A 13,138-nucleotide genomic window follows, 5' to 3' on the forward strand; every position below is an offset into this window, starting at 1 on the left:
CTGACCCTCTCTAAATTAATCAGAGTGAATAATTTCATTCTAAGTAAGATATATTGGGGCATAATGGGGTATTTGATTTTTTTTTTTTAATAGTTATGTATTTTGTTTTTAAAAGTACGCCATGAGCTTACAAATTAAATTCATAGTGTGTCTCCAGTAAGACCGCCACTGAACAGGCAGCGCCAACAAACAGACTGTAAAATAAATTTATACTCATATAGTATATTCTCCATATTTTTGAGCAATACAACATCACTGTAGTGGCAGTGATCTTACTTTTCCCACATCTGTGTGAAGCTGTACGACTGTAAATTTTAAGGGCCGTGTTTCAGGAGAGCACTGTCAGGATGACGGTCCCTTTGGTCCTCTTGAGGATATCCACTGCTTCGGCATGAGTCACGCCCTCCAGACAGTGGCCGTTCACAGCAATGATCTGATCGCCGCGTTTCAGACTGCCGTCCTCTACGGCTGCTCCCTGCAGAGTGGAAGAACAGTTTACAACCTGCTTCAACCTGAGATGGGAAAGTGAACATAATGCAACAGCTGGTCAGGATGAATGGTATTTTTCTCAATGGGCTGAAAGTTAGCAATCTTCATCCTTTGGTCGATCAGAACCAACTTCTACAGACCCACAGAACCATCTACTGGTCCTGCTGGTAAAACAAGCTGGATCCTCAGCCTGTAGTCACCTGGGAAATCAGTGGTTAACACCAACACAGGTGAAAGAAAGCCAGCAAAGGCCCACCAGGAAACCAGACCAGACTGCTCACTACACCTGATCCAGTGGACCCAGATACGTGAACCAGCCAAGTGTTCTGGTGGTCGTTGTTGTTATGTGAACCCAAAATTCACTGCTGACTTCCAATCAGGTTTGTTCTAATTAAATTTATATTTAGTGCCTTGTTCTAATCTGTTTCCTTACTTTTCATGTCTCATGATCAACAGATTGTCTCGAATAAAATTATGAATCATTATTCATATTATCACAGTCATGTGTGTTTGTACCTGTACATATGTAAATAAATGTGTAAGTATTACACCAGTTGTTTTTCTTGTATCCAGTTGAAGACAGATGTTTGATCAATCATATCTATAACTTATGAATGTCAGATTCAGAGTGATTAATATTGATAAAAATGAAGTTCCTGCACGTTTAAGCAGTTGATGCCCCTTCTGAGGTATTTAATTAATTTTCATATGTAATTGTCTACATAATATTCTGGTGTACCCATAGGCCATTCAATATTGATTTTATTTCAATACGCTATACATATTTTATGGTACGCCCTGGTGGTGTGACTTCAATTCATTACATGTACAACTGTGGTCAAAGGTTTACATACCCTGGTAGAATTTTTTTTTTTTTTGGCCAGTTTTCAGAAAATATGAATGATAAAAAAGTTTTTCACTCAAGGTTAGTGGTTAGTTATTGTAAAACAATAAATGGTTTCTCCATTAACCATTATTTTGTGTGTGTGTGTGTATATATATATATATATAGCAACTGTTGGTGATTTTATTTCTTGGTAATTTTATGAAAATATTAAGATTCAAGAAAACTCTCCCCAACTGAGGCAATTTAATGATATTATTCATGTTGTATGTAAATTGTTGCTTAAATACATTATATATATATATATATATATATATATATATATATATGAGTGTGTGTGTGTGTGTGTGTGTGTGTGTGTGTGTGTGTGTGTGTGTGTGTGTGTGTGTGTGTTATTATTATTATAATTGTCTCTCAACAGCCAGAATGATGTTTCAAAGTGTAAAAAAGATGTGGTCATTAATTAAAACTTCCCAAAGGGAGGATTTTAACATTGAATAGATATTAAAAACCATCATGGTGAAAATATGTGTTTAAAAATGAAAGTTTGTTCAACGTCTATTTATAGTCATTGAATAAAAAACTATATGCATTTAGACAAGTTTTGAATGGGGTTCTCATTGCTAGCTTTTAAATAATAATGTGGATGTCACTTGCTAGTTGGGCTTCAAAATGATTTGCTACAATTTATTCATTGTGCAGGTTGAAAAATACCACTATTCAAAATCACGCTTGAAAATGGTCTAAACCCAAATGTTGAGTAAATGTCTACAAATAGATGTTGAAAAATGTTCACATTTCCACCATGTTTGAATGTCTTTTCAATGAGAAAATAGCTCCCTGGGTACTTTTAATCAGTCTGACAATATGCATTTCTTATGCAACTTCCTGGTTGTATTTAATGGAATTCTCCAAATTTTTTTTTTTTTTTTTATGAAGCCACCACCATCATCAACTGATAATGTGCAAAATGTACCAGCCAACACCCCTACAATAAAAAAGAGATTTATATATACGGTTTGTAATGTGATAATTGTTTTGTCTTGAGGTCAAAATGTAAATAAATAAATCAGTCAAGTATCAAAGTATTGCAGTTCTTACTTGACTCATAAATTCTTGTGTTCATATTTGAAAAGGAACACAAACAGCAGCATAACTGGTGAGCATGCTGCAGTGGGAATACGTAAATTTATGAAAGCATTCTCTCCTGACTGCTTTCACTGACCCTGTTGAAGACAGTTTTGATGTAGATCGGTAGGTCTCCATGAGGGCTGCCAAACCCTCCTACGATGCTGAAGCCCAGGCCAGAGGAACCCCTCTCCAGAGTTATGGTCTTGTATGTACGAGTACTGTAAAGCCAAAATAGATATCTGTGAATGTGAGCGAGAGAGACGGAGACAGGGGTGTAAAACAAGCAATAGCACACAATCGGTTACAGTGCGTCATCTGGTTATACACAATGAATCTCAGTATGAAGTCCAACAAGTTTGTATCTGTAGACTAAGGACACACCCTAATTAAGGTATTACAGCTGCTTTATGACTAAAATAGAAAGTTAGGGTTGTGATTTAGATACCCAACGGTAACAATAAGCCAAAGATGGATATAGAAGAAATGGAAACTTGTCAGAAAGCGCAAAGAATTCCACTTGAAGTCATGCACTTTAAAACTGAAAAACTGACGCAAAGATGGACACTGAGGTTGGATATAGCATCATGGAAAACCCAAGGGAAGAAACATGTGAATCAAGAGATCTAACCATTGATTAGGAATGGCTGAATGGAAGGACATCACAGAGGGTCTGATTGTGGCACCAATCAACACTGTAACAATAAAAGTCCAGGGGTCTACTAAAAGAGACAGGTGTCAGGGTTTGGGTCTTTTTCTGGTTTTCTGTTTGAATATTTGGTCTGTTTTATTTTTTTTGTGTGTGTTTTGCTGTGTTTTGTTTTTTCTATGTTCTTTCTCTTGCTGGGTTTTTCTGCTTGGGTCTGTCGGTCTCTATTGCTCTTGTTTGTCTCTTGATTCTTGCTGATGGGTGTTTCCCTCTCTCTGGCTACACCCTTGTTCTGGTACTTTCCATGCACACATGTTCCTGATTTGCTGATTATCACCTGGGGATATATAAGCTCACTGGATGTGTTAGTTCCTCGCCAGATTGTCGTGCCTTGTGCCTTCATTTCAGCTCTGTACCTGCGTTCCATAGCCCTGCCTGCCTCTTTGTGTGTTCCTGACCTCCAGCCTGTTGCATCTGCCACGCCTTTTTGCCTGATGATTTTTCTACAGCTGGTTATCTTTGACTGCCTACTCATGTACCGACCTCTGCTATCCACATCAGTAAAGCCTTCTAAAAACCAGAACTGTTTGTTCGAGCCGTGCATTTGTGTCCAGCAATTCCTCACCATCCAGCCTGATAACAGGACCCAAGGTGCAGGTTGTGTTAAGAGACGATCCAAAGACAGTCAAGCACAAAGCAATAGAGTGGAAGAAGGAGCTGTGACCGCTAAAGAAGCTAGTCAATTTAGTTTTAGAAGAAGCTTCTTGAAAGTAAAGTTCTAGATAGCTCCTCGCTGGAAGATTGAGAAGCTGAGACATCATAGTTGCACACTGAAAGGTATAATAACCACATGGCTGGGATAGTGTGCTGGAATTCCCCAAGTCTAAACAGACATAGCAATGGTAAGAATGTCAGAGCTGACATCCAGAATGACAATGAAGTGCTGGCCCACCAAACAGATAATTCCACAAGGACCAAATGCAGGCGCTGGTGATGGATATATTAAGTCAAAGTGATAGCAACATTGGAAAGGAGGATCACAATGACATCAAAAAGTACCAGGGGCTGAAGGAAGAACTGGAAAGGCTGTGGAAGGTGAAGTCCTAAGTGTTTCCAGTGAGATAGAGGCTCCAGCAGATAACACAAACAACATTGTCTGTTCTTACAAAATTAATCTCACAAACCCTGTTTAAAAATGTTTTTAAATGTGCTTTGGGTGATGTGGTCACAAGGACATAGTACTAAATACGAGGTCTGTGAGAAAAGAAACGGACCTTTTTATTTTTTTAAAAAACTATATGGATTTGAATCACGTGCAATTACGTCAGCCAAGCTTGAACCCTCGTGCGCATGCGTGAGTTTTTTCACGCCTGTCGGTTGCGTCATTCACCTGTGGGCAGGCTTTGAGTGAGCACTGGTCCACCCCTCCTGTCGGAATTCCTTTGTCTGACAACTTGCTGAGAGACTGGTGCTTTCCTTTAACAAAACTTTTTCAGAACCTGTGAGGCAGATCCAAGTGGACACCATTCGAGAAATTCAGACGGTTTTCTGTGAAGATTTTAAGGGCTGATGAGAGATTATGGAGTGTTACTGTCGCTTTAAGGACTGCCCACGGAGCCGGATGGCGCGCCGTCGTCAGCCTGTTTCGAGCTGAAAACTTCCAAATTTAAGCCTCTGTTGACCCAGGACGTCGTGAGAGAACAGAGAAGTTTCAGAAGAGGTCGGGATCAGCAGTTTATCCGGACATTCCACTGTTAAAAGGAGATTTTGTAATGAAAGACGTGCGGACGGATTCGCGCGTCGGGACGCAGCCGCTCATCGCGCGGCGGCACAGAAAAACACCTCCGTGTTGGAAACCATTCGTAAGATTCAGGCGGCTTTCGATGGCTTTCAGTCGAGTGAGTATCTGAGAAATTGTTTAACAGCTGGGCATGTTCCAACTTGTCCCGTAAGGCTTCCAACGGAGTCCTTAAAATTTTCACCGAAAACCGTCTGAATTTCTCGAATGGTGTCCACTCGGATCTGCCTCACAGTTTCTGAAAAGATTTTGATAAAGCAAAGCGCCAGTCTCTCAGCAAGTTGTCAGACAAAGGAATTCCGATGGGAGGGGTGGACCAGTGCTCACTCAAAGCCTGCCCACAGGCGAATGACGCAACCGACAGGCGTGAAAAAACTCACGCATGCGCACAAGGGTTCAAGCTTGTCTGATGTAATCGCACGTGATTCAAATCCATATAGTTTTTGAAAAAAATAAAAAGGTCCATTTCTTTTCTCACAGACCTCGTATAAGCGGAAACGACCATCAAGAAGTTTTGTGGTCTGATCAACCAAACCACTGACTAAGATAAGGAGTATCACTTGCATTGTGAGGGAAAGTCAGCTTCAACAATTTGGCCACATGGCCCGTTTCTCTGTGCGTGATCCTGCATGCAGGTGCCTGAGAGCTGAGGACCCAGGTAGCTGGAGGAGGCCAATGGGATGCTTCACCTGGCTGCAGCAGATAGATGGTTATTTTAGAGACGTGGGAATGGACTGGTTGTCTGCCAGGGTGGTTGCCAACCAGGACTCAGGGCAGTTCATGGTGTCGTGGATGCAGTTGAAGCACAGCACCAGTGCATGGATGGATGGATGGATGGATGAGATTTATTGCCATTGTCATTACAAGTGCAACATCAATGAGATTACATCCACACTCAAATTACCACAGACAAGATACAGCAATTAATCCACAATTATTACTTGTTTACCGTAATAATGGCACACATCAGAATTAAGACAACACATATGCATTTGACATTGTTTATGTGCACTAAGCATGAAACAGTCTGTTTTCCGAATTGAGGCAATGTGAGTGTGTGGTAGCCGCAGCAACTTCTTGTCGCGCCACCGCCAGCTAAGGGGGACTGGGGACCTAACACAGCCAAAACTGCGCAGCCCCCGGAGGGGGAAAGGAGAACATAGCCCGCACTGTAGGTTCCATCTGGGCACGTAGGGTCCCCCGGCCCTGATCTTCTTGTTGAAAAAATGGTGTCAATAGCATTCAGAGACCAGCTGATCAATTCCATGGTTAATCCAATATAATCTGAAGAATTCACAGTCTGGTGAAGTAGGGGACTTGAAGGTTGGAGCAGAGATAGAGGAGAGATGAGGAGATGCGACCGCCCTCACCGGAGTCCCAAGCTGTATGCTCCCAGACTTGACTTGCTGCAAACATTTAAAAAAGACATTGGAGAGAATGACCTGCAAATCTCAACAATTAGATCATGTCATGTTTCGGCCCCTAGAGGGGGATGGTCCTCATATTTCCCCTCTCCACAGTATGATTTTTGAGTTATTAGTTTCGTTCTGAGTTCATCATTTATTTTCTGTTCAGTATTCTGTAGTCTCTGGTTTTGTTTCCTGTGTATTTTGTATTTTCTGTTTTTCATACTTTAGTCATGTGGTTTATTCAGTTGTAGTCTCTGTCCAATTATTGTTTTTTCCATTGTATTATGCTTTTGTTTCTGGTTTAATTTTCTGCTTCTTATTATGTAGTCTTTCATTGTTTCATTCCTTTTTTGTGCTATACTTTATACGGTTGTGTTGGGTTTTGTTTTCTGTTATGCAATTATGTTATTTATCTATAGGTTACTTTATGTTTATTATCTTTTAGACTTCAGCCATGTGTTTAATTTGTTACCTTAGTAGTCACTGATTTTGTTCTCCGTTTGTATGTCCTTCACTTACAGTCTTGCACCTGACTGTTTCATCTTTGTCTCTGTTTCCCTCATGTGTTCACTTACACTCTTGCACCTGCCTGTTTCATCTTTGTCTGTCTGCCTTGATCACTCCCTCTTTCTCTTGCATCTCTGCCCTCCTCTTGGATTCAACTGACCATGCCTCCCTTCTAGAACATTCTTCCACACATGCACCTTGTTACCCTGATTACAGCACCTGTGTATTTAAGCCCGTCACTTTCTCCACTCCCCTGCCAGTTCGTTGCAATCTTTGTATCCACGTTCCAACCTTTGCTTCTGTCTTGTTTTTGCCTCAGTGTGTTACGGCCTTGCTTTGTTTACCGGACCTAGTTTTGCTTCAGCCTATGATATAGTATCTCACAGTGTTTTGGAACCCAGCCTGTCTCTCGACCACGTTTTTGCCAAGCACTTATCTGAACCTCTGCTTCGCTGCCTGCTTTCCCGTGTACTGTACCCCTGCTTGTGAAAACAATAGAGATTATTTTCTACTTATAACACCTTGTCCTTGAGTCTGCATTTTGTGCCCTCCAACATTCTGTGCCATGCATCCTCGAGCCCTGACAGATCAGCACAGACATGATTTGTAATTCTTCAAGCATTTTTTTGTTTTCTTGGCTAGCCCATGTGAAAGCAATCTCTGGTGATAGGCTGTCATAATAACTGTGGCAGGGCCCTTGGACCTTCTTGTGAAAGTGACGTTCAGAAACCTTGGAGATGAACGATGATACAGTTGTGATCAGTGACGAGTCGCAGCGGTCCACTTGTGATCCATCCAACTGAGACGCATTTTAAAACCAAGTGTTTCACTTTGCAATTCCGGCCCACAGTGTGTTTGATTCAGTGAATAAAATGAGAGTGGAAAATGTTGATCATTAAGTGCGGCGACAAATTCATTCCTACCAGAGATTGTTGTGAAAACACGGCAGGTTGCTGGGTGGGAGTGATGACTGGGCATACACTTCACAGTGATTCTGTGTGCTGCATCCTCCAGCACCTGCTGTCACCTAGACACACACATACACACACAATTTCCATCTGAGTCTCCTCAAACCAGCTGGACAATAACTGCTGTGCCAGTCCAAATGCTAATGCATGGGAGTCATAGTTTTAAAATATATTCTGTTTCATGCATACCAAGCAAAAGTATCAGCACAACAGTAAAAATGTGCCAAGATAGTGTTTAAGGCATACGATACACTGATTTTGAATTAAGATTCTTTGATATCTTTGGAACACTAAAGTGCTTTTCTTTTTCTACCAGGAGATTTTGCAAAGTGTACAATTCACTGGTTTGCTTGTATTTTTCTATTTTAGAATAAGATCAATTTTATTTATCCAGAAGGAAACTATTTTGCCAGCGTACCAAAACAGTAACAGTAAACAGTGTTTTTGTAAGACATTTGCACAAGATGTTCAACAATATTGCACATAACTCTGAGTAACTGCATAACTCTGTTATTCTGTTGAAGCTTGGTCATCCGTGGGGAACTCGGAGTACAGCCGCTACTCCTTTGTGTTGAAAGGAGTCAGCTGAGGTAGTTTAGGCATCGGGTAATGATGCCTCCCGGGCGTCTCCCTAGTGAGGTGTTCCAGGCACGTTCATCTGGGAGGAGACCCCAGGGAAGATCCAGCACTAGGTTAAGAGATTATATCTCCACACTGGCCTGGGAACATGTCGGGTCCCCCACTCAGAGGTGGTCAATGTGGCACGGGAAAGGGAAGTCTGTTGTCCCCGCGACCTGATCCCAGATAAGTGGCTGAAGATGAGTGATGAACTCTGTTCAATTATGTATTCATCCTATATAAGGGGAGGAATTATACAGCCTGATTGCCACAAGTACAAAAGATCTCCCATGGCATTTTGTGGTGCACCACGGTGTTCTCAGTCTAAGGCTGAAGGTGCTCTGACAAGATGTCAATGTGGCATGCAGAGGGTGGGAGGTGTTGCCCTGGATGCTGAGCAGTTTCCTCAACATCCTCCTCTCTGACACCTTTGCCACAGACTCTGGCTTTATCATAATAAATACCATGCAAGCTGATATGTTCTAAGCAAAATTGGATATTGAGCCCTATGGAATTTTGCCCAGGACAGACATTTTGCAAAAGGGATGCAATTCTCTATCAGAAATCTGGAAGATGCATCATTATCTCTATTTGTTTTAAAAAGGCAAGTCATTTGCTCCAAACCATTGGGTGAGAATTGAAAACAGATGTCATTTTGACTCAAACCATCAATATGATCGCCATTCCAATTTTCCATCAGTGTGAGATCTGCAGAGGGACGACCTATAATCTATCTTTCAAGGTATTAAGAGCAATTGTTTGAAAAATGTTGTCTTGCAGATCGACAACTGTGCGTCTCACTGTGACACTCTACCTGCAGACTGATTGTTCCGTTTTTTTTCAGCAGCGCTTCGGCATGGGGCTGAGTCATCCCCTCTGTGGACACATCATTGATACTCACAATCCTGTCTCCAATCTGACACACACACACACACACACACACACACGCACGCACGCACGCACGCACACAGTCATCCTGTTAAAGGTGTGAGGATATTATTGATTTTATAACCACACATCCAGCATCTTGCAGTGCATTTCTTTCTATACATTTCCTGTGGAATCAGTCCACAGCACCCACGCACAGTGGCTTTGGTGCATGTGCACGATGATGTTCGTTACCTGTAACTGCTTTGATTGGGCAGCCAGTCCTCTGGTATCCATGGCAGTAATAAAAACAGGTGTGCTGCCATGTGGACTGCCCACTCCTCCTGCCACGCTGATGCCCAGGGAATCAGATGGACCCTATGGTGATAACACACACACACACACACACACACACACACACACACACACTGATAATTCTGCATCTGACATGCACATGATAGCAAATAATGATTCAAATTCAGAAAGCTGTATAGAGCTTCATAAAGAGCCACCTAGTATTGAAATCCATCCATCTATTCTATGCGAGCTTTGACACAAGCGATGTGCACACAAGTGCACGTGCAGACCCTGTGCTGACTGTAATCTTTAAATATGAAATTCATAACTGCTATGGATGAAACGACCAGCAGATGCCAGTGTTCAGCTGGTGACAACACAGAATTTAATGTGTTCATTTTCTCATGGACTCGACAATAATGTACCGAAACACTCATGTTTCAGAAGTTATGAAACATTTCAAAGCAGTGATTGATGTTTGCCAAGCATAATTTGTAGTACAGTAAAAAAAAAAAAATACATCTTGGTATAATCTCTATTAACACATGAGAGCCATCATCTAATTCCAATTTACCTTCCATGTTCTGTTGTATATTTTGTCCCTATTTGGACATTAATGGGCATCACCTTTCTCCCCAAGATCGCTACTTTAAATTATTTGCTCGCATGACAAGAAGCACAACATCCCCCAGTTGGCATACACATCCCTGGGATATTACAAAGGCAAATAAGAGTTGCTTTCCAATTGATAAAACACATCAAAGTTTGTGAGATTTTAATAAGTTCATCCTCATTACATGTCCTTTTACGTTGGAGACAATCAAAATAACAGCATTTATTGTTTTTGAGTTACTGCTTACACAATCTGACAGGGGCAGAGAAACCCATCCACTCACTCACTCACCCACACATCTACATTTTTGCTGTACGAGCCTGAAGATTACATTCGTGCCTCACCTTCTGCATGATTACTTTTCTGGCATCCGGTTGCACTTGACATACAGCTGCATGGAAACGAGATGTATATTTACTCAAAGATATTAATGTTGTTCTTCAGAAAGGTACAATGCTGAACTTGTGTAATAAATATGATTCCCATTGCAAAGTGGTGACAGTCTTGACAGAAATCACATTCACATCAGCTACTCACTGCAGCTCCCAGCTTTCTCTGTCTCCCTCTGGCGTTCGAGGGAAGCATCACACCCACTGGAGGGGGTCAGCGTGGAACAATCGGAGTCATCGCTCTGGATAAAACAGAACTTAAAGTACTCCTAAGTTCATAAAGTACTGCTGTTAAAAAAGTGCGTGAAGGTAACAGTTCAATAACAGACAGCATGTTTAACCGGCTCAGTTTTGATTGTCCATCAGAGACTACCTGGCTCCGCTGTGGGTACTGCAGGCCCGCTTTGAAACGAGCGACCTCGAGGTGGACCGCTCCGGCGAAGCTCTGACAGGTGACAAATGGCGCAGCAAATAATTATGAAATAACACATTTATTACTGAGTTCTGACAGCTTGATTTTGGCCAAATGGTTTCAGACCTGCAGCAGCTTCTCGGCATGTTCCTGTGATGCAGCACGCACATCATTCCCATTGATTGACAGAATCTGGTCACCTAGCAACAACCTCCCATCGGAATCTGCAGCACCTCCTTTGATGATATCTGACACGAAGATGCCCGTGTCATTACTGATGGGGGTAAAAAAAGTAAAGGTCAGATATCTGTGACTTTTAGATGAATTATATTATGTGGCCTGTAAGTCTGGTATTTTGTAAAATCAAATGTACCCACAAGAAAATCTGCACTTAAATACTTTCCAGCAATGTGTAACTTTCTTTTCAGCTCTGCAATGAATAGTGCATGCTGTAACTACCTGGGATTTTAGTCTGTGTCAATCAAATTATTTTGACAGTTATGCTTTTTTTTTTTGGCAAGACCTTATGTACAAAATAGCAAAGGACCCTGAATACTTCTTTTCCGACTCCTAAATTGCAGTACAAATTTAATATGCACAATTTACCTGACAAAAATTATATATATATTTTAAAAACAACGGTAATCATCTCTGCAGATGCTTCTTCTGAAACGCTCAACTTTAAATGGTTGTAAAAACAAATTGCCATCATGCCACATGCTTTAATGTTAACATAATTAAACTTCAAAAATGTATTCAAGTAAATTAATTTTCATAGATTTTGGCTTTTTTTTCCCCTGTCAACACAGGGTCAAGTTGTGAAAAGGGTTTTTCTTTTCCCCAGACTTGAATATGCCTGGAATTTCATGGGAGACCTACTCAAAGTCCCATAGTTCTTTGACTCTGCATGTAGAAACTGAGTCATTGTAAGATCTAATACAAATATCAGTTTTGATATTAACCAAAATAAATAAAAATCTAAGATTAGTGATGTCTTGTAAGTGGCCCTTTAAGGTCGCTGTCCAAGTGTGTGTAGTTTGAAATGCAAGTCACTGTGTAATGTAACACCTCTTTCCCACAGTGGTAAACCCCAGCTCCTGTTTGGGACGAGGCTTCAGCTCCACGCTGAAGACGTCCCACAAGTCCTCCTCCCGGTACGCCTCCTTGTGCCGAAACACACAGAGACGAACACGCTGGGTGGTGAGCCGCAGCACTGCGATGGCCTCGTCATGCGTGGCCTGTCGCATGTCGATACCATTTACCTGCAGGTCAGTGAAAGACAGCAGATGGATATAATGTTCAAACAATGATAATCTTGACTTAACTCACGCATTTGGTGACTCTGATACCTTTTGTAGGAGAATGAAGGTTCAAGTTTTTAGGGTCCTGGGGCCTCATGTACAAAGACTTGCATGGATTTCCTACTGAAACATGGTGTACGCCAAAACCCAGGAAGTGCACAAAAATATCCAGATGTATCAAAGTGTACGCATGGTTCCAAGCACATTCTGTTTGTACATCCCAATCATGGTGGAATTGAGCACACATGCAGAAATACCAAACTCCTCCCTTTTACACGCCCCTATTTAAATATGCAAATACATGTAAATACGCCCTTGGAGCTGGGATTCCCCCTCCGTAATTTCAGTCAACATGAACACAGAAAATAAATTATAGAGTGTGAGCTACAGATGACTGGACAGAATGTGGATACATGTAGGGATAGTTTATTTGGTACCCTGACAAATGGAATAAACATCAAAAAGAAAAAAGTTAGAGTGTGTGAGGCCATAAATGCTGTAGTCTCAGAGAGCACACACACTCTGAAGTAAGAAAAAAATGAGGTGCGCCGCGGCTGATAGTTTGACATTCACAATTTTACACAGGCGTTTATTGACAAATACTGAACACAGGAAGACAATCGGGGGCATGTTAAGAAGCTCTGCAGCTCTAGTTTCACCATCAAGAAACAACAACAACATAACAACATATTTGAATGCGCACATGCCCAAATTTGCCCATGCTGGTTTCAATCGGAAAAACTCAACAAATAAATTATTTACTCACTAAGCAGCCATCCTTCGCGAACTGTGCCAGCGTCTAGCCCTTTCCCAGCTCAACCCAATGCATTTGCACATCACATATGATTT

The 13,138-nt window shown here is 41.5% G+C and overlaps 1 protein-coding gene across 1 annotated transcript in view; it reads right to left on the reverse strand.

The window, feature by feature from the left end:
- Positions 1-252: 252 nt before the first annotated feature.
- si:dkey-92j12.5 (multiple PDZ domain protein) overlaps positions 253-13,138 on the reverse strand; it is a 103,892-nt gene continuing 91,006 nt past the window's right edge. Inside the window, exons 36-45 of the mRNA XM_034188677.1 lie at positions 12,057-12,250; positions 11,115-11,262; positions 10,950-11,021; positions 10,725-10,818; positions 10,532-10,578; positions 9,533-9,655; positions 9,225-9,326; positions 7,748-7,851; positions 2,559-2,682; positions 253-475 (exon numbers count right to left, since the gene is read on the reverse strand). Coding sequence (XP_034044568.1) covers positions 329-475; positions 2,559-2,682; positions 7,748-7,851; positions 9,225-9,326; positions 9,533-9,655; positions 10,532-10,578; positions 10,725-10,818; positions 10,950-11,021; positions 11,115-11,262; positions 12,057-12,250 — 1,155 coding nt within the window. The 3' untranslated portion in view covers positions 253-328. The remainder of the gene's footprint in view (positions 476-2,558; positions 2,683-7,747; positions 7,852-9,224; positions 9,327-9,532; positions 9,656-10,531; positions 10,579-10,724; positions 10,819-10,949; positions 11,022-11,114; positions 11,263-12,056; positions 12,251-13,138) is intronic.

Source organism: Thalassophryne amazonica, chromosome 15 (assembly GCF_902500255.1).
Source record: "Thalassophryne amazonica chromosome 15, fThaAma1.1, whole genome shotgun sequence".
NCBI classification, from domain to species: domain Eukaryota; kingdom Metazoa; phylum Chordata; class Actinopteri; order Batrachoidiformes; family Batrachoididae; genus Thalassophryne; species Thalassophryne amazonica.